The 21,667-nt window shown below is 44.0% G+C and overlaps 1 protein-coding gene and 1 non-coding gene across 6 annotated transcripts in view; one reads left to right on the top strand and one right to left on the bottom strand.

Moving 5' to 3' along the window:
- The window catches only part of ASAP1 (ArfGAP with SH3 domain, ankyrin repeat and PH domain 1), a 352,683-nt gene that overhangs the window by 261,037 nt on the left and 69,979 nt on the right, over nucleotides 1-21,667 (top strand). For all 5 annotated transcript variants that reach the window (XM_058699088.1, XM_058699087.1, XM_058699086.1 and 2 more), the window contains 4 exons: nucleotides 8,938-9,013; nucleotides 10,390-10,476; nucleotides 15,929-16,029; nucleotides 21,469-21,538. In XM_058699088.1, the coding sequence (XP_058555071.1) occupies nucleotides 8,938-9,013; nucleotides 10,390-10,476; nucleotides 15,929-16,029; nucleotides 21,469-21,538 (334 nt within the window). The remainder of the gene's footprint in view (nucleotides 1-8,937; nucleotides 9,014-10,389; nucleotides 10,477-15,928; nucleotides 16,030-21,468; nucleotides 21,539-21,667) is intronic.
- Nucleotides 210-282, bottom strand: TRNAQ-CUG (transfer RNA glutamine (anticodon CUG)). The gene has a single exon. It is a non-coding gene; the product is annotated as a tRNA-Gln (tRNA).

Below are 21,667 nucleotides of genomic sequence, written 5' to 3'. Positions count from 1 at the left end.
GGAAACTTTGAAATGCGTTGTGGTGGCCCCTTATTTGAGTCTAGGGTCGAATTTTCACCTTTCAACAACTTGTTTTCCTAGAAACATACCATTGCTTTGCCACCTTAAGAAATAAGTGAGCTTCTCAGTTACAGTACTTGGGCAGCAAATCTGGACACCTGATTTTAGAAATCTCTCTCTCTTTCCCTTTTTTTTTTTAGTAAGCTCTACGCCCAGCGTGGGGTTCGAACTCATGACCCTGAGATCCAGAGTCACATGCTCTACCAACTGAGCCAGCCAGGCGCCCCAGAAGTCTCTTTTGATCTCACATTCTCTTAGTCTGTGCAGAAGGGTTTAACCTCCACTAACATGAGTTTTCCAAACTGTAAGATGTTTTGCAAACTACTTTTACAAGTAGTCGGTAAAGGTAGAAAGAAGAGCACTTCTGACCTATAGAGCTAACACATCCTCCCTTTATTCGGCCATTCCCGGCTGTTTCCCTTTCCAGAGCTATTTATCAATCTCCTGACAAAGGCCAGGAGCTTTGTAGGTTCTGGGGTACAAAGACGAAACAAGACTGTACCCTTAGGAGTTAATTGTCTGATACAGGAAGTAAGTTGGGACATCGTCATCACAGTGGGCCCAGGAAGGAACAGATGACATGGGCATTAGGAAAAGGGGAGACTTTGATCCAGGGGCACTGAGGAGAGCTCCTTGAAGGGGTGGTCGCAGTCGGGATTAGACTTGGGGGATGGCTAGCATCCGGCCATTGAAATCTGGGAGAAGAGTTCTCCCCCCGCCACACGGGGGGGCAGAGAGAGATCAGCAGGAGGAAACCCTACACAGTAAAACCTTTGTGGGGAGAGGTATCCAAAAACATCAAGGAGTAAAGTGAGTTAGAATGGGATTCAGCCCTAGCTGCCTCAATGGTTGAACCTCAAGAATGCCCACACAGCGAAAAGCCAGGGTAGTATTCTTTATTTTAAAAAAAAAAAAATTTTTTTAATGTTTATTTATTTTAAAGACAGAGCGCAAGTGGGGAAGGGACAGAGAGAAAGAGAGACACAGAATCCGAAGCAGGCTCCAGGCTCTGAGCGGTCTTCACAGAGCCCGGTGCCGGGCTTGAACCCACAGACCGGGAGATCATGATCTGAGCCAAAGTCAGAATCAGTCGGAATCAACCGGCTGAGCCACCGAGGTGCCCCAAGGGTAGTGTTCTTAGAGGAGACTCTTACTCTTTCCTCCTTCAGGCAATCCCTCAAAAACCCTTAATAGACATATAATAGACTTGTAAAGCATCTCTACTTAACTCAGAGACCGCGATTTCATATTCAAAGTACCTATTCCAGTTCCCCAAATGATGTTCAGTGCAAAGTCAGGTGGTGCCCCAAAGCGAATTTGCTCTTGCAGCACCTTGGATGGTCCAGCACCCCAGTGGGAATATGCAGCTGCTGTAATGGAAAAACAAAGGGAGCAGAAAAGAAGAGCCTGTGACTCTTTGCTAGCCATTTCAGCTCACCTGCACCATTCGCTCCTCACTTTCAGACACGAACATTGTGGGGAACATCCTAGTTTCGGGACAAATGCGTTCTCCTGCTGCTCACTCCTTTTCCCTAGCAAGGATACCTAGCAAGTATCATGATGATCTGCCTGTAGGATCACAAGCACTTACAAACATTCTTCTATTACCCTTAATTTAAAAACCATAACAGCTAACCTTCGTGGAAAGCAGTAGGGAAAGTGTCGCTCAGGAAGGATGAGTAACTTGCACAGAGGCACGTTCACTCATTCAGTAGATGCTCAGTAAACGTGTGTCAAAGTGCGCAAAAGAAACCAAAGCAAAAACATAAATAAACTGGACTTTAAAAGTGAAAGGTTTAGTGAGGGAACAGACACTACTAAGAAAACAAAAAGACAACCCGCGGAATGGGAAGAAAATAGTTGCAAGTCATTTCTCCGATAAGGGTTGAGTATCCATAATATATAAAGAACTCTTACAGCTCAACAACAAAAATATAACCCAGTTTAAAAATGGGCACAGAATTTGAATAGCCATTTCTCCAGAAAAGAGACACAGTGGCCAAAAGCACAAGAAAAAAGTCTCAACATCATCAGTCACTGGGGAAAATGCACATTAAAACCACAATGAGATACCACTTCTTACGAACTAGGGTGGCAGTATTTAAAAAACAATAGCGACGACAAAGTGGAAAATAGGTCTTGGCGAGACTGTGGAGAAGTTGGAGCCTTCAGGACACCGCAGAGAGATTTCCATCTCTCCAAACTGGTGCAGCTGCTTCAGAAGACAGCTCGACAGCGCCTGAGAACGGAAAGCTGAGGATCGTTTAGTGTTGCCGTCCCGCTCCTAGGCCTGTACCCAGGAGAATTAAAAACAAATATTTAAGCAAAAACGGGTTCATACATGTTTATGGCATTATTATTCACAATAGCCAAAACGTGGAAACACCCAAATATCCATCAACTGATGAACCGACAAACAAAATACTGTGTAGCAGTGCAATGGAGTATTATTCGGCCATAAAAGAGAATGCAGTATTCAGACCACGTAGGGAGACGTCACCAAAGAAACACGACTGCTGACTGACCAGCAAGATGGACCTGGGCACTCAGAGGCTCCTCACCCTCCCCAGTCCTTGGAATGTGGCCTCCCCACATGCCTTTACCACTCCCAGAGGCTGCCCCAAGGACATAGCCCTGAGATGGTGATGTGCTGTTGCAAATACCTGCATGGTGTATACATGACTGAGCACAGGTAGGGCCTCTTTGTAAACTTCCGAGATTTGGAGGCAGGTACAGGGATCCAGGCACCTTGCTGCCTCCCAAGACAACCCGCGAACATAAGCTCCCTTCACTGTCATTAAAACTGCCACCTACCAACCTGGAGCGGCCTGATGCTTTCTCGGGTCTCTCCCTGCCCTCTGATGACAGGGGCCACTTTCAGACCATACCCAGGAAGCTCCCAGGAGGGTTACAAATTCCACATACATGGTACGACATGGATGAACATCTCCAGCATTATTCTAAGGGAAAGAAGCCAGGCATGGAAGGCCACACATCATATGATTCCATTTAAATGAAATGTCCAAAAAGACAAGTCCACTGAGACAGAAAGCAGGTTATTGTTTGCTGGGGAAAGGAAGAATTGAGAATCACTGCTAACAGGAGCAGGTTTCCTTTTTGGGGTGATAGACATGTTCTGGACTTGGGTAGGGTGACAGTTGCACCACATTGTGAATATACTCAAAACTACTGAACTGTACACTTTGAAATGGTAAATTTCATGTTACGTGAATTTAACTCATTTTTTTTTAACACAGAAAACAGCAACAAAGCAAAAACAAAGATCCATGACCTCATGGAACTTATAATCAGGTGACAGAACCAAGTCTTGAACCCAGGTCTCTGTAACTGCAGAGTGCATGCTCTCAGTTGTCAGAAATCCGAATCTGGTAAGCCTGGACTCGGGTCTAGACATCTCTATTCCAAAGAATCTTTTTATGAGATACCAACGTATCACTCTTGGCTCACTCTTTGAACTGTCAAGATGTATTTGTAGTTAATTAGTACTTACACTAATTAAGTTTCTTCAGTACCACAGGACACACAAGGAATGTATCTAGGAGGAAATGTCACCCTGGGTAGCTGGAAATCAGTACCTCAAGCTTGGAAATAAGCTTTCAGGAGGGATTGATGGTTGACGTGTTTAAGAAGTCGCTTATTTTTGTTTTGTTCTATGATTTGATTTGTTTTAAAGAACGATACGCTCTATGATACTACAGGACATCCTGACTTCTTTTGAAAATAATATTACTGTCTCTGAGCATTTCAGCCTTTGGCCAAATGCTTTCTAAGCCGAGCAGAATGTGTGATGGGGTAGCAGACACTCCTATCTCTATTTCTTTTAAATTAAGTTAGGGGCGCCTGGGTGGCTCAGTCGGGTAAGCGGCTGACTTCAGCTCAGGTCACGATCTCGCGGTCCGTGAGTTCGAGCCCCACGTCGGGCTCTGTGCTGACAGCTCAGAGCCTGGAGCCTGTTTCAGATTCTGTGTCTCCCTCTTTCTCTGACCCTCCCCTGTTCATGCTCTCTTTCTGTCTCAAAAATAAATAAATGTTAAAAAAAAATTTTTTTTAATTAAGTTAAAAGCAGAGAGAACATAGTGTCTCCCTTTCCCATCGTTTGGACAAAATAAGCAGAGTAAAAAGTGAAGTTGGTTGCAACTTTCTCAGGCTAGAGAAGTCTCTGCCTCGCTCAGAGGAGGGTGTGTTCTGCCCGGTGGATGGGGGACTGTGTTCAGTGTTCATGAGCTTGCACTCTGCAGCGATGGGTGTGTGACAGCCTGTCAGGATAAATGGGGGGGTCCTTCTGACTGTCCGTTGACATCTTATATTTTTCTAGCACTCTGTGTCATTAAACTATGGTCCTGTTTCTTTCAAGCTGCTTATTTAAAAAGTGAAGCCAATGCAGCTGTGTCCCTAAGGTCAGAGAAGTAATGAGGCTCATTTTGCTGGCCTGTGGCCGTCATGTTTTGAACTGTTTCTCTGTGCCTGGCGTTTTAAGAACATTATTGCGGTGCTCACAAGAACTCTCCCAAGGTACATATGATTATCTCCATTTCCTGTATGAGGACACAGAGATGCAGGGATTCAGAGATTATGCTGTTACTCAGTGGATTTAGACCCAGGATTTAGACCCGGATCAGCCTGATTTGTTTAACTACCTGTGCTCCAAAGGTAGGAAAATTTACACTCATATCTCAACTCTGCACTTAATGACTAGATGACCCTTGTTAAGCGGCTTGACCTCTCTTGGCCTCAGTTATTTTGTCTGTTACAGGTTAATAATAATAATTATCTACTTTGTTGGCCTCTAATGAGACTTGAAAGGGGATACTTAATTGGCCTAATAGTGAGTGACTGACACAGAGTAAATACTCAATTATGTGCCAACTGCCATTATTATTATTACTGTTAATCATCGTCTGTTTTCCAGAGATGTCATTTTATTTCAGTAATTTACAGAGAAAGTGGCCAAGGGACTAGTGGGATGTCAGAGAGGTAATTTCGCCTTCTACCAGGAAGGCTCACATGTTTAAGTTGAGTGACAGGTAATGAGAACTGACACTTGGGCTTCATTTTCCAATTAACAAAACACTTTCATGTGTAGTACCTCATCCGGTACTCCTGGAAGCTAGAAAACGTCCCGCCTTTGGAGACGATCGGACTTATTTTCAGACAGGGTCAGTAACCTGCCCCGGGTTCCACATACCGCGAGCCTTAGAGCCAGACTATGATCTGCTTTTGACTCTGAAGTTCACGCATTTCCAGTGAACCAGAGCCAGCTGAGGTGGAGGAAGGAAAGGGGACACAGAAGCCAGCTGCCCCCAGTGAGATGCTGTGGCAGGTGACGTGGGACTGTGACACGGAGCCCACCCAGCTCACAGCTGAGTCACAGAGGGGAGGGGTCACCAGAGAGGGGACAGTTGACAGCACGTTGGCCATTGCCTACTCATGACTGTGTTACTAACCTCAGGACCATTTTGTCCTCCCTGCCACCTGTCCCCTGCATCCTGCTCCGGTTTCTTACCAAAAACCAGAAGTCAAAACCAGAAGTCAGCGCTAAAATAACTTTCTGCGAGGGGCTCAGCTCAGCCTTCCAGACTAAATGTCGGGGGTTTTTTCTATAATTTAATTTTTTTTTTTTTTTTTTTTTTGCCTAAGATCTCATCTTTTTTAGAAAATAATTAGCAAATGAAGTTAACAAAAAAGAAAACCTATAATCTCAGATTACTGGGTTTATGTATATGACTTACTTACAAAAATTGGATCCTATTATAGATTAAAATGATTTCTCATTATATTGACTTTTCTGAGTCTTTGTTCATAATGTTCTGAAGAATCCAAGTGCAAAAAGCAGACTTTTTGGGGTGTTCCTTCAGCCTTAGAAGTAGTAGGGATTTGTCCCCCTTCCAGCTTGCTTTCACTGCTGATAAATAACTTTATCATTTCATTTTTATCAGTGCCATCTCAAACTAAAACAGTGTCCTCCCTCTTCTTAAAATGTGTGTGTTTTATAATATTTCCGTGTGCTATTCAAATCTGAGTTTGCTTTTTCAGTTTGTCCAGAAGAACTTTCTGCCATGATGGAAATGGTGATACTCTTTACTGTCTAACATGGTACCCACTGGCCACGTGTGGCTGCTGCACACTTGAAGTGTGGCTACTGAGACTTCAGGAACTGAATTTTAAATTTATTGAACTTTCATTAAATTAGCTGCTAGTGACTATCCCGTTGCAAAACCCACTCTACAGCATTGTCATTTAAACTCGCCTTTAAAAAAAGATGGTAATTAAATTCCTTTCACGTTGAGTGAAAATGAGACACTTTTACAAACATATCTGTGACCAGTCTGTATCCTTCTGGGAAGGACATGACTCATGATAAACCCACACAGCCCCAGGAAAGAAAGCTAACATGTGCTGAGCACGTCCTAACTTTGCAGCGCTTTGTGGAAGGATTTCATATGTGTTATCTACCCACTGAATACAGGTAACACCAGCAGAAGTTAAGTGACTCACCAGGGTCCCACCCCAAGTAAATCCTCGAGCCGATTTTGGGCGATAATCCTCTGACCCTAAGGCTCTTGCTTTTTCTGTTGTAGGGAGTTCTGACAGCATCCACCTTACACTGATGTGTTCTGCCTTCACACACTTTCTCCAGAAATTATCTAAGTATCAGAGGTCAGAACTGGTTTTGCTGTGATTAACTTTGTAGCCGTACAAAGTTAATGCCTCCTTGACAAACACTTTTTCCTGAATGTAGGTGATGCTGGTTCAGGTTGATGTTCATGAATAGGCTTCTCTGGACAGAACGTGGCCGGCTCCTCTAAAGCTAGCATTCGGCCTGGGCATAGCCAGTGCTGAAAAATGCCATCCCCTGGACAGGCAAGACAAGGGAGGCAACAACTGAGCTGAGCCACAGTAGAAGTGGAGTAGGGAAGGGCATTTCAGCAGGGAAACAGCATATGCAAAGGCCGGGGGAGTTGCTGGAAAAAAATGTAACATGGCTAGAGTTCATATTTTTTAAAGGAAAGTGGTAGGAGATAAAACCGACAAGATGTTCAGGGGCCAGTATATAAATGTTACTCAGTTCTCTACCGAGAAGTTTAACTTTCATCCCGACAAGCAGTGGTGAACAGTCAAATGGCAGAGGAGAATTTACATGTAGGTCTCCAGTTGCATGGTTAACCAGAACGCTCCCCTTTCTCCCATCCCTGTTGCCAAAGGCTTTCTGAAGATCGTGTTTCCCTTCCTTATTTCAGTAAGGGTTCTCAGCTGAATATGTCAACCTTAAAATTTTTTGGAACGTGTCGGATTTCGGTAATCGCTTGTTGGAGGGCCAGTTCTGGTACCGGTATATATACATCCCAAGATGTGCCCTAAAACTTCTTGGTCGTGCTTATTCTTAGTCACTCACTGAGCATCTGCTTGGTGTTGGGCCCACTGCGTTCCAGAGATGAGACAGTCCTCATCCTCAAGGACCTCATTCTTTGGTGGGGAGACAGCAACAGATGAAGCGTAGGGAGAAATAACCTGCTGTGGGACAGGGTTAGAGGAGCCTCCAAGAAGGGAAAGAAGATTCTAAACACTGAAACAAGTGGGACTCCTCAGTGGAGGCGTCAGACAAGAAATCTCTTCGCTTGGTAGTCATGAGCAAGGGCGTCAGAATCAGAACCTGGCCCCAAATCCCCGTTTTGCCACTTAACTAGTTGTGTGAGCAAGTCAGGGACTCAGCCTGTGCCTCCATTTATCCTCTGAAATGCAGATGAGATTGAAGTGCTGGTGCACTCCTTGGGGTTGTTGTAGGGAGTTGTCGAAATAACACCCAAGATGCACGGCATGCTGAGCTCGTGAATGCGCGTAACATGTCAATGCTGATTATTATTCAGGGTGTGGTGGTGCCAGTCTGGTTGTTCCCAGGGCAGGATGCCATCAATCCAACTTCCTGGATTTCAAGCATGCACCCAGGGGTCTTTGGGGAACTGAAAGATGTCCAGCTTTCCTGAGACCTTTGTTTCTAGAAAAGTCCCTCTTCTCCTTACAACATCTAATTCATCCTCATGCTATTCCATGGTTAACGTGTGTGTCTCTCTCTTTCGAATTCAAATATGGCACCACCAGGAAGAATGGTTCTATGAATAGATGGGAATGCACATGAAATCACTGTGTCGGGACCGCAGCTATAATTCACAAGGTCTGTGTGATAGCTGCGAGCACATGTCAGATGGTGCCCATGACCTGTTTGTCGGTGCATCTTTGTAAAATACTGAAATTCATTTATAAGTGTTTTCTGTAGGGGCACCTGGATGGCTCATTTGGCTAAGCATCTGACTCTTGATTTTGGCTCAGGTCATGATCTCACAGTTCATGAGATCGAGCCCCACATCAGGCTCTGCACTGACAGTACAAGCCTGCTTGGGAATCTGTCTCTCCCTCTCTCTCTCTGCCCCTCCCCAGCTTGTGCGCACGTGCTCTCTCTTTCTCCTTCTCTCTCTCAAAGAATAAATAAACTTTAAAAACAGTGTTTTGGGGCGCCTGGGTGGCGCAGTCAGTTAAGCGTCCAACTTCAGCCAGGTCACGATCTCGCGGTCCGTGAGTTCGAGCCCCGCGTCAGGCTCTGGGCCGATGGCTCGGAGCCTGGAGCCTGTTTCCGATTCTGTGTCTCCCTCTCTCTCTGCCCCTCCCCCGTTCATGCTCTGTCTCTCTCTGTCCCAAAAATAAAAAAAAATAAAAAAAATAAAAAATAAAAAAAAAAAAAATAAAAACAGTGTTTTGTGTAACTTATGTGGGCAGAGAGTAAATATATTTAGGTTTTTCAGGTGACTAGGGTTTATTTCTTTTTTTCTACTTTTGGTAAATTTGTGGTGTTCTCCATCATAGTTTCTTTCAAGATGGCTTGAAAACGGCTGATAAATTGAAACAGTACATTGAAAAACTGGCTGCTGATTTATATAATGTAAGTATTTTATAAAATACATGCATTTTAAGTTGCTTTTGTAGCTAAATATCAGGAAATTTGAAATCTATAGTAGAAGAACTTTAAAGAAGCAAGAGTAAGTGATGTGTCTGTATAAACCTAACAGTTTAACCACAAAGTTGTTAGTGATCAGATATCCTAGAGTATGTTTTTGAGGCATAGGAAAAGCAGGGATATGTTACCAGTGGTTCTAGAAGGCTCTCCCTTTGGGGGCCTGTAGCATCATCCCATGTGAGTGTCCTGCAGTCAGTGTTGCAGATGTTTTGCCTTTAGAAGGACAGAACTTAAGACTATCTCACAGTAGGCACATTTATGATTTTTTTTTTATTTGCTTGTTCTGTATTTTCTTTTGTCTGGTACCTAGGTTTCACTTTTATAATAAAATCACAAAAACCTCTTTGAGAAAAAACTAAGTGCAGGAGTAGAAATGGCCAGTGTGTTCCCCATAAACCACTTGGTACTAAATAATATGAAAAGTGTATTTTTTTATGAGTACAACCCACATCTGTTGAAGTAAGGTTTCAGAGTTACAAATAATACCTTAGATTTTTATGTAACTTTACACAAAGCTGTGTATTTTTTCCAATTGTCTTTTTTTTTTTTTTTTTTTTTTAATGTTTACTTATTTCTGAGAGAGAGGGAGACAGAGCACGAGCTGGGAAGGGGTAGAGAGAGAGGGAGACACACAATGCAAAGCAGGGTCCGGGCTCTGAGCTGTCAGCACATAGCCCGATGTAGGGCTCGAATCCACGAACGATGACATGACTTGAGCCGAAGTGAGACGCGTAACTGGCTGAGCCACCCAGGCACCCCTCCGATTGTCTTTTAATAGTTAACATGGTTCAGGTTGCAGTAAGTTCCAGCTGATTAAAAAAAAGTACCACCAGTTCCTTACCCGAGGGCAAAGGGTAAACTTTCATATATATATACATTAGCCCATTAGGTTCTGGTCCTTTTTAACATGTTCTTCTGACCCATTTAATCACGTCCTGGTATTCCTGCTTACCACCCTTTGAAAAACCAGAAGCAAGTGACTCAATGTTATTTCTTAACTTTGTTTGAAATGGTACTTCAGATTTAATTGTCTTGCCTAGATGTATTATTTAATGAGAAAGCATGGTGCATATTCACTAATTTTAAAACTCACTGATACTTTCATAAGATGAGAAGATTCTGCCTTTCATATAAAAAATGAGTTCGTAAAAAAAAAAAAAAATGAGTTCGTGTCAAAAACTTTAATGAGGAAATCAACTCTGTAATTGAACTGTTTAATGACCGGTGTATATTTGGATGAATTAAACTCTGCTCATAAATGTATAAAGATACGTGATAAAAGTCATGTTTTTCTGTCACAGATAAAACAGACCCAGGATGAAGAAAAGAAACAGCTAACTGCACTCCGAGACTTAATAAAATCCTCTCTTCAACTTGATCAGAAAGAAGTAGGTGGTCTAGATGTTTCCAGCAGGGTTTCCAGTGTAAGTGAGGTAGCCTGGGATGGCCTTTTCAGGTTTCCTGATCTGCAAAACAGGCATGTCGGCAGCCTCCTGCCACCATGGTTGTGGGAACACATGAGATAGAAGATACAAGTGTATCCCTACCGCATCGCCCATGTAACAGCTGTGCTTTATCTCCTTGCCCTCCTCACACAAAAGATGTTCTTAACACCCAGGCTGCAGTTCCATGGCCCCTGGGTTTGCCATTCTGGCTTTGCAGACGTGTAATTCAGAAGTGGTGCATCGTCTCCGGGTGAAGTGCACACCCACATCCTCTGTAGATGGCCTCTGTCTTTCCTGGGCAGCCAGAGGGAGGCGGACGCAGAATCCCGTAGTAGAGAGCAAGCAGTGTTAATGCCACAAGAGACCTTCCAGGGAGTGGCTGTCAGCAGAGAGGGGCTCCGAGTTGAAAACTGCCTGGCGTAGTCAGCAGGCTACAGACAGTTTGGGGCAAGGAGGGTGGAAAATTGAGAGAGGGGGTTTCCGAGGTGGAAACTCAGGCCTAATTATGGACGACCTCGGACGCACGCAACAGGGTGTGGACTTCATGCTAAGGGTAAGCTAAATAGTGAGCACCGTTTGTTACCTAGGGGAGGGTTAAAATGTGCCTGTTTATATTATGAAATTACCATGCATTGGATTTAAGTGCAGTTTCTCAATGCAATATTTAATAATAATCATGTAATATATAGCATTTTTTATATTGCCATTTCCTCGTGATATCACCTCACAACAGCAAACTGTACATTCCTAAAATTCCTGAAGGGGTTCATGAGTCCCAGACAAAAACAAGGCAGCCCCGCTCAAACGTGGAAGCAACACTAACCCGTGAAAGCAACCCCAAAGGAAGGTTCTCTTTACTGAGGGAATATAGTCCTCTGGGGTTTCATCAGGTGAGAGAAGTCCACAGCCTGTGACCCTGGGCACCTGCCACCCTGTGGAAATGGGCATCAGTGGCCAGGAAGGCGTGTGTGTGTTCCAAGTACCTGTATTGTCCTCAGCTAGCACCTGTACCTGTGTTTCCTGGCCTCTTTTGAAGGTGCTTATTACTGGCATACAAATCCTAGGAGACGTGTCTCCTTGAATGATTTCTCCATGTTAAAGCAATAGAAAGACGTAAATGGAGGAGGGGTAGGAGGTAGATTGCTATTTAGGGAGAAAACTGCAAGTTTTTGTACTTTCCGAAATGCACTTAACCTCTTCCTAACTTTGCTTTGTTGTATAGGATTACTTCCTTCCTGTATGTGGGAGCTTTCGGGGGTGGGCGACAAAGAACTATCTCGGTCCCTTTTTGTCTCGCATAGAGATTGATGTATTCTGCTCACGGCAGCTAAAGAACAAAGTTCATATAAGCCAAAGGAGTGTGTTCATGACGAAATGCACGTGATTTGATTTAACGCCACTCCAAATGAATAAATGATGAGTGTTCATTAGCCCCATGTCCAGAGTATTTTACAAGTCAGATTGATCTTTCACAGCATGCCTATCCTATTCTCATGCTGTTATTGTCTCTCATTGCAAAAATAACTTTAGAAGGTAATGATTTTTAATGACTCAAATAAGAAAGGAGGACCATCTACCATCGAGTTCTTTCCATAGCACTACTATTCGAGAAGAGTGTAAACTGATCTGATAAAGGACCTGAGAAATTAAAAGCACCCAGCAAATTATTTAACCTCTTTGCCCCCACCAGGTTCTAACTTGACTCTTTTAAAGGAAGCTCCAAGAATCTGAGCTGTAAATAGGATCCCCAGATTTTTGGTGGACTTGTTTTTTCTTGTCAAAAGGGAAATTCTTCATTGACTTCTGGCAGATGTTCTATGAGATTAGTTATCTTAAGTTTTGATAGTAGCCTAACTTCCCAAGAGAACTGCTTGCTCCAAAACTATCTTTAGGGTTGAAAATATCTTATTTTTAATAATGATACCCATAAATCTTTCTCCAAATTCTAGCGTTTTGAGTCTCTCTCGCTAGCCCATGATAGTGTGGTTTGCAAGGTGTTTGACAGATTCTGTGTTTGGCTCATCTCTCCCTCCACACTGTCTGGCACCCAAAAGCTACTCAGTAAGTATTTACTAAGGTGAAACAGAAGGGAACCTTAGCCCACTCCATGTATCCCTTCCATGAGAGATATGAAGCCTCGTAGTAGAGGTTAGTTTTACGTTGGCTACCACAAACATCTATAACCCCATGAAATCAATGAGTAACCGCTTCCAGTTTAAAAAGATTTGAGATTTTACTCCTTAATAATGCATTTTATATGTTAATACAGTTTTCTAATAAGAAAGTAAGGTGATTTATCTGTACTGCTAATAGAGAGTAGGTAATTGAACTAAAAAAAAAAAAAAAAAAATCACCATAGCTTCCATTTCTTGGCTCCCATTGTGGAATTTCCCCAAGGTTTTAAGTTCATCGTGTAAAGTTTAGTTTTGTATTTTTTGTCCGAATGGATTTCTCACTCGTATTTCTCTTTCCTGAATACACGTTGATTTTTATTATGCTGTCGAAGGATTCAGGACCTGATTCATTCCTTCCGCGTCTTGCTTTGTTAATTATTATGAGTGTTAATGCTCCACGATTTATTTTCGTAAAAAAGAAAAACCTCTTTTCATTTATCTAGACACCCTGCAAAAGCAAGCTAAATGGCCATCATTTGTCAGAGTGCAGAAATAATCATTTGTGGAACTACCTTAAGCCTTAGAACTCATTAGTAGTTAATGTAGTGTTGTCCATGCTAGACTTCTGAAATGAATGGCTTCCTTCCTGCTCAGCTTAATGGAATAGGCTTCCGAGGTCAGAGCCTGGAGATCAGCCACTTTATTCACCTATAAAAGCATATTTGCCCGATGTAGAGCAAAGCCCATTCAGCTCATTATTCAGACTGTAAAGTTTATTTAGGCTGGTCATAAATGTATGTAAGGAATGTCTTAGAGGCAAATTTAGAATGTAATAATTTTCATAAGTTATTAGCATACAGATCCTTGCTGAAAAAAAGAGAAGTACTCTTATTTTTAAAGCTTGTTTTACTTTAAGGATTAGCAAACTGGCTGTCAGAGATGCATAGTTTTAAAGCTTTCGGACAGACCTAGGAATTCCGTGGGCAGACACAGAGCAGTTTAGTTCAGTGGAAAGCGTTCTGAGGAAGAGAGTTATTCTTTTAATAAGAATTTTTATTCAGGGAGATTTCACGTTTTGTTTTAAATGTTCTGGGGAGGTATAGATATGACAAAGATCCCTGACTCCAGATCCACAGTTAAGTGGTTTTCACATGATGTCATTGGGTAGAAGCAGAAAGATCCTAGGATTTCATTTATCAGCCTGCTCTTGTTTTCACCCATGCCTCCATTCTCCACCACCCCATCTAATTTCCCATCCTGATTCTTCTTTTTATTATGGACACATTGCAGCCTCCTTCAAGAAACCATGTCACTGCTGTTGGAGGCCGTTGTGGAGGTGCTGGTGGAGGAAGGCCGCACTCGTGGCCCGTCTGATCTGTAGTACAGTCCCGTAGTCCCATCATCCGTCCAGAAAGCCTGAAAGCACCTGTCAGAGAGGACCCGGGAGCCAAGTTACTATGAGTGCAAGGCTGTGGGCCCTGATTAAAAGTAAACATATAGAAGGATTTCAGAAGAGGGTCCTAGACCCCGGTCCACTCTCCACCCCTCCTGTAGGTGATTGAAATTGTCCCATTAAGATCTTTCAGCCAGAGGGAGTCTGGCCCCTGAAAGACCAAGCAATGACTCACATTAAGAAAATGACTCGAGTTTGTAACCTCTTCAGGGTGAGTCTGTTTGCCCAGTAAAGCATGCATTCAGCACCCAGTTACCTTCAGGAGGGAGCGGTACAGCATGTGGTTAGTGTATAAACACCCACCTCAGGGACAGGGGTCGTGCCCCACTCCGTGTCCTCAGTGCCTTCCTGTTTAGGTATTCGGGACATGCTTTTGAACACGGAGCTCATCCCATGTGGAGTAGCCTCACAGAGGTGCACCGCCCTAGAGATGTTCCTCAGCTGTTACTAATTTGCATCCACAGAGCACGTACTGTTTGGTCCAAAGGATCCCAGATGCCAGAGAGGCCATCCTGATCCTCATGGTACCTCATACACAGATAGTTCTTCAAGCGTTACTTCTGAACTGGGGGGTTTTATTATGTTCTCTTTGCTTGGAAAACTAAAAGAGAATCCTCCTACAATTTTTGGTTCTTTTTAGGTTTTCTAAAGTAATTTGGGATTCACTGAGGTGTTGGTTCCCCATATGCACACTTTGAAGTTTGTCGGCCATTTTATCTTGGCGAGATGTGTGCCTCGTGTCCTTTCATGCAGGTTTTTTCCGTCTGACTCAAATAACCTGAAGTAAAACAAATATAGGACAAATATAGGACGTTTTATTGTCCCACCACCTGAAGTTTATCATGATTCTGAAGGTGGTATGTGTTCTGGTGTTAATTGTCTTTACGATGGTGTTGTCTCTATATGTGATGAAAAGTGCTTAAATCATGAGCGATGACTATCAATGAAATTAACTATGTTTTCAACTGTTCTGCCTTTTTTCTCTGTTGCCTTTGCCCTTCCTGATCGAAGTCTAGGAGAGTAAGTCAACACTTTCTGTGAGAATGTATTGTCCTACTTCTGTGTCTAAACCCCATGTGCTCATTCTGCAGCTCAAGGTTGTTGGTTTATTTCTTCCATTTTCAGAGTGGAATGACTGTGTCTGGTCATGCAGTCTTTAGAAACGAGGGGGAAGTAACAGCAGAGTCCTGATATTAGATCAAGCTGGTTTGCCTCTGTCTTGTTCTGCTGATCCTGGTCCCCCTCTTTCCACATCATCCACTTTCCATGGCCAGAGAATCCTCTTTTTTAGTTAAAAGCATGCTTGACAGCTTATTTTACAGAACCCTTGTTAGTTACAAAACCAGAATTTATAACAGTTCCTGATACCTGGCTGAGAAGGTCCTTTTTTATGGTGGGCATTTCAGCAGAATACGTGAAAGAGAAAAGGTGTACACAAGGGAAGAACTCATTCAGGTTGCATGCACTGTGTGAGCCACCTCAGTTTTCCCTGCCTTCCTGTGCTGGCCTTTGCTGCCCGTGTAAACTGGTCTAGTCACAGGACGGTCTGCCCCTCAGTGTGTTGGAAACAGAGCAGGGTTCTGAACTAGAAATAGGAGTCCTGGACCCAGCCTCCGGCTCTGCCTTAGACTTGCCTGTGACTCTGCTGATTGTTTCCCTGCCCGGTTTCCTCTGAAATGAAGGCAAGGACCTGACAGCTCTTTAAAGTTCTGGAATTCTGGAATTCTCTTCGCCCCTGATCAGGGCACAGAGGCCCAGTGGCAGAATAGAGTCAAGGATCTGAGAAGTGTGCCCGGCACTGGTCTGATCTGTGGCTTCTCCTTTCTAGGATTCCCAGAGCCGGCAAGGAGGGTACAGCATGCATCAGCTCCAGGGCAACAAGGAATATGGCAGCGAGAAGAAGGGCTACCTGCTGAAGAAAAGCGACGGGTATGTGGAAGCCCTCCTAGAGGCCCAAGCACCCTTCCTGGGTGCTAGTAACCCAGGAACTCTTTCCCGCCCCCCAACTAGGAAAGCACACTTCAGACTCTCCTAATGCACTCGCTCTAGACCTTTAGCCCACCCGTCTTCCTCAGCTGATAGAGCCTACTGTCTTTAGAAGAAGCATTCATTGTCCCGTGGTCCCTAAGTGTCACCTGTGCCTCGTGACATTGCCATTTTAGGAAGGCAGGTACCGAGTGGCTTGCGGACTTCATGCTCGCCCACCTCTCTGCTTTTATCCATCGCCCTTTTCTCTCCTGGAGTGCCCACCTGGCCGCCCAAACCCCAACCCTGAGAGTCACCCCTGACCCCTCTCCTTCTCTTACATCACAGCCAGTATAACTATAACTACGAGCTCTTCTGCTCGTATCAAGACCTCATGCGTTTCTTGCCATCTCTGCTGCCCTGCCCTTGGAGGAGCCACTACTGTCTCCTGAGCTATTTTAGTCCCTGGCTAACCGGCCTGTGGCCCCTCCCTCTTCTCCACTGCGTCTCTGAACAGCACTTAGAGTAGCCTTTAAAAAACAAAGCACATCAAGTCACTTCCATGCTTGAAATGCATGGAGGGTCTCACCTCTGCCTTTGTCTCCAGCCCAGTCTGGTGCCATTCTCTCCCCACGCCCGGCCACGCTGGCCTCCTTTCCATCGCTTGAGTGGCGATTCTTCTTCACAATAAGTACATAAGTAGAACCGTAATTATTCACTTATACTAACTGCTTTTCTTTTTGAAAGAAAGGTTCTTCTTTTCTGATTGCTTGTGGATATGCACTCCTTGATTTTTATCTAAGACAATCACATTTTTTTATTTGTTTGTTGAAATTTCAACCATTCCTTCTGTAAATTATAATCCTAAATTTCTGATCACTGTCACTTTTGCTTATTGTTCTACTCAGGCATCCAACGAATGTCTTTTGGGAGTTCTAGTATATATATGTCAAACACTGTTAGAGACGTTTGGGAATATAACATTGAACAAGAAAAGTAAGAAAGGGGGCACCTGGGCAGTAAGGCATCTGACTTCGGCTCAGGTCATGATCTCACAGTTCAAGTTTGAGCCCCGCATTGGGCTCTCTGCTGTCAACACAGAGCCCACTTCTCTCCCTGCCCCTACCCTGCTCTCTCACACACACACACACACACACACACACACACACACACTCTCTCTCTCTCTCTCTCTCTGTCTCTCTCTCTCTGTTTCAAAAATAGACATTAAAAAAGGTAACAAAGTCTTTAGCCTCCTAGAGCCTACATTCTAAGTTGGGAGACAGACGATAAAGAAGGAAGCATATGGAAGGTCAGATGGTAACAAGTGCTATGGAGAAAGACAAAGCAAGGCAGGGCCTGGATGTGTGTAGGGGTGGCCTTACAGTCATACAGGGTGGTCAGGGAAGACTTCGTGAAGAGATGCTTGAGCAAAGACTTGAAGGAAGTGAGGGGATCATCTCTGCAGAGATCTGGGGGAAGGAAGCATGCTTCCTATTGTGATACACACAGGAGTTCGGCATAGCAAGGACAGAGGAGCTGGGGGTCACAGCAGACAAGGTTAGAGGGGGCAGGACACCAAGCCAGGAGGGCTGTGGAAGCCACTGAGTGAAAATGGGAGTCATTTGGAGGGTTTTAGCAGAGGAATGCCAAACTCTGACTCGTTTGAAAGGCTCTCTGGCTGCGGGGCTGAGCACGGCTGTGTAGGATCTAAGAGCGGAAGCAGGAGGCCAGGTCAGAGATGATGGGAATCAAGGGAACAGCCACAGAGGGGGAAGAAGGGGTCAAAGTCTGGATGGTGAGGGTAGGGCCACCAGGATTTGCGGATATGGCTATAAAGAAAGAAAAACATCCCAGCACGTAGCGCAACACCTGGCCCTTTGTAGAAAGTCAGTGAATGTTGACTATTAAATCTTGCAAAATTTAAAAGAAGAAAAGACACACTAGTTACTCAAATCACAGTTTTAAGCTGGGCTCTTCTTAACAGACACAGTGATCACATTGTAGCCCCAACGCCATGGTTATCTAGTGGACATAAATGAATTAATCCTGTAGTTTTAACACTACTTGCCTAAAGGCACGAGGGTTTTCTTGACATTAGAATTGCCTGTTTCTAAGTGAGATGGTTAATTTCTACCTGTTGAGAAAGGTCAGCAGAGTCTTTGCGTAGGTATCATTTGGTTCAAACCCTGAAATGTTCAGGGGAAGCATCCCCACGTGAGCGTGTGCTGTGTGCCTGTCGGACACGACCAGGTGCCTGTCATTCACCTCATTTGACACCTGTAAGTAAGGCAGCTCCTTCAGAGAGGTGAAGTAATTTGACTGAGATCCTACAGCCAGTAAGTACAGGAGCCAACTTCTAACGTGGGTTGTCTTAGTTAATGCTGGGGTATATACCCCTTCATCTTTCAGAGGGGGCCTCGCCGCTGTTGATCGCCCTTGGGATACACAGGGTATCAGCTGTCATCCACTCACACACCTGGCTCCTCTATTCTTCTGGTCTGTTCTTCCTTCATGCACTCATTTCACACACATTTATTAAGCACTCTGGTGCCTCAGGCAGTCAGCTAGGTGCCAGAAGGTAAACAGTACACAAGAGGTGGGCCAGCTTCCCATAATTGCACAGGGTGCAGGGGTAAATAATGGTAACCCAGAGTGGCCTGTCAGTGCTGTCTGTGGAAGAGGAAAGAACTGTAGTGCTTGTACATGAAGGCAGACTCACTTGCTAACAGTGACTACTGATGGGTCATGTGATTTTCTCCAAAGGATCATTTGCTTTAGTAACTTCTGACTCCAGTTCTGGAACACTCCTTGTTACTTATAAGATTGTTACACAATTTAAAAAACACTTTAATTTTTTTTTAAGTAATTTTAAAACTTTATGATCCAAAGGCATTTGTTGAGAGGCAAAGGAATAGCTGTTCTACGTATATTTTGTCAGAATAGTCCTACAGGATGGGCATTATCATATTCATGACACAGATTAAGGTAAGTCCCCGAGAGGACAGTAACGTGAGCGGAGTCCCGTGGCTGGTGGATGATGGTGCTGACATTGAAGCCCAAGTAATTGAGCCTCAGAATTGGAGCTAGTTTAGTGATACTAAACCACCTTCTAATAGAAAATTCCTTTTCTGGAATTCTGAGGTTTGGGCATGGTGTAACTGGTATTCTGTATGGTGCTGTCTGGAAAGATGGTAAAAGTCCATGGTATGTCCATTCAGGAGCTTCGCAGACAAGCATCCTTAAAGCTTTCCATACAGGAAGGGGAAAGCATGGGCATAGAGGCCATTCCATAGAAATCTCAGGAATAAAAGCTCTCACAGTATTCACAGAGATGGACAAGGGATTGACTTGATTTTGCCCCCCTTTGGTGACCTGGAGCACCACCTGGTCAATTTCTTTTAGCCAGAAAGATGAATGCTTTTGTGTCACTTTCCCTGGCTTTGTTACTAATGCAAAAAAAAAAATCAATTTTGTGTTTGGTTTTGTATTTCCTTAATATACATTAAGAAAAACTAATGAATAAAGATTTTACTAAATAAAATGAGTAAACCGAGGCAGGACAGTTTCTTCACAGTTGACTATTTGTTAGGTTGGTTGGTTGATATTTTAAAACGTTTTGGTAAAGAAGGATGATGCCTGTTTGGGCTTAGTGAGTCCAGGGAATACGTCGCCTGACTCAGCAGGCTTTTACGAGGGTCAGGTTGGGATGCCAGACTAGTGACAGCATTGACTACCTTAACCGAATGCAGGTATGACCGTGTGACAGATGTCACCTCTCGTTGGCCCTTCCCCTAGTCGGTGACGTAGCCATAATCTGAGGGCAGTTTCTCAATCAGGAGTTCTGCATTTACCCCCGGAAGATACTGGCACTCTGAGCACAGTGTGTTCAATTTACTTGTGGTCAGATGGTGTCAGATGATTTCCCTCTGTGAAGCATGCTTCAGACTAAACCATGCCTCTCTAGTAGTTACACACACAACAAGACAACATTATCTGTCTTCGGAGTTGGTTTTAAATTCATATTGTGGCAGGTTTCTTAAGAGGCCTCATGTAAGAAGGAAAAGGAAACACATGATGATCTTATTTTAAATGCCAAGAGAAGCTACAGTTCCCTCCTCTGATGTTGTCTGTTTCCATGACAACCGAAGGCCAGAGAAGCCTCGTCTTCCCCGGAGAATCCCGGTTCCCTGTAGGTTTCCGTTTCCTCATGGGACTGCTTTTCACTAGTGCGTCCGTACCTGCCCGCACATGTGCACATCGCCACCCAGAGCCTCACCGATACCTGGAGCATCACCGAAAACAAAAACTTCCAACATGGAATGAGTTCTGTTTGGCTTTTTCTGAGGAGAGGTGTCCGCCTTCCCAAAGGAGAGGCGTACAAGTTACCAAAAATGTTCCTCCATGACCCTGAGTTCCTTTCTCTAGATCCTGAGGTGGCCCCGCCCCCACTCCTCCTTACCTGGCAGATGTCTTCAGTTACTTCTCTTAGTTTCTTTAGATTTCATTTTAATTACAGAACCAATAGATTAAAACAGCCTTCTTGTGGAAGATTCACAGATACAGTTAAAAACTCTTTAGCACAACCCCTAGTACAGTTCTGGGCCTCCTTCCCAGACAGGAATACTTCTGTCAGTATCATGTGCCTCTTTCCAGGCCCTCTTCTGTATGTTTGTACATGTATTTATGCACCCTGAGAAAACTTAGGGTCCCATTTTATATGTGATATTTTTAAAAAATGTTAACATTACTAGATGATACCTGAATTACTTTAAAACAGCTGGGTTTTTTCAATCAATAGTATGTTTTAGAAATGTATGTCAGCACAGACATAGTTACTTGATCGTCTTAAACTCCTGCATAGTACGCTATAATATGAAAATACCCATAATGCATTTATTCATTCTTCTGTTAGATTTCTGTTATTTCCCACTTTGCCATCAAAAACAGTCCTGTAGGGACACCTGGGTGGCTCAGCCGCTTGAATGTCCGACTTCAACTCAGGTCATGATCTCATGGTTCATGAGTTCAAGCCCCAGCTGTACGGACAGCTCAGAGCCTGGAGCCTGCTTCAGGTTCTCTGCCCCTCCATGCTCATGCTCGCGCTGTCTCTCTCTCTCTCTGTCTCTCTCTCTCTCTCTCTCTCTCTCAAAAACAAATAAACATTGGGAAAAAAATTTTTTAAAACAGTGCTATAATGAGCGTCCTTATATATGCCTCCTAGTCTGAATTACCTTCCACCTGGGATAATAAAAGGGATAATAATGTTTTCTGGGTTTTGTGGGTTTTGGTTTGGGGTGGTTTTGTTGTTACGATTTTTAACGATCGTCATACATAACACGACATAATTGCATGTCACAGAGTGAACCAGCTACCATATCAGGTTGTGTCTGACTTGCTCTTCAGGCTCCGGAAAGTGTGGCAGAGGAGGAAGTGTGCAGTCAAGAACGGGATCCTGACCATCTCACACGCCACGGTAAGTGCACCTGGTGATTTACTGTGTTGCACCTGCGAGGCCCTTCGGCCATGTGGACTAGGAAGCAAAAACATGATGGACCCAGCACTGAAATCCACCCACCCCCACCCGCTATGCGTAATGTGTGGA

Source organism: Neofelis nebulosa, chromosome 14 (assembly GCF_028018385.1).
Source record: "Neofelis nebulosa isolate mNeoNeb1 chromosome 14, mNeoNeb1.pri, whole genome shotgun sequence".
Classification (NCBI taxonomy): domain Eukaryota; kingdom Metazoa; phylum Chordata; class Mammalia; order Carnivora; family Felidae; genus Neofelis; species Neofelis nebulosa.
The sequence above is the reverse complement of the archived record's forward strand: the minus strand, read 5'-3'. Positions and strand labels throughout refer to the sequence as shown.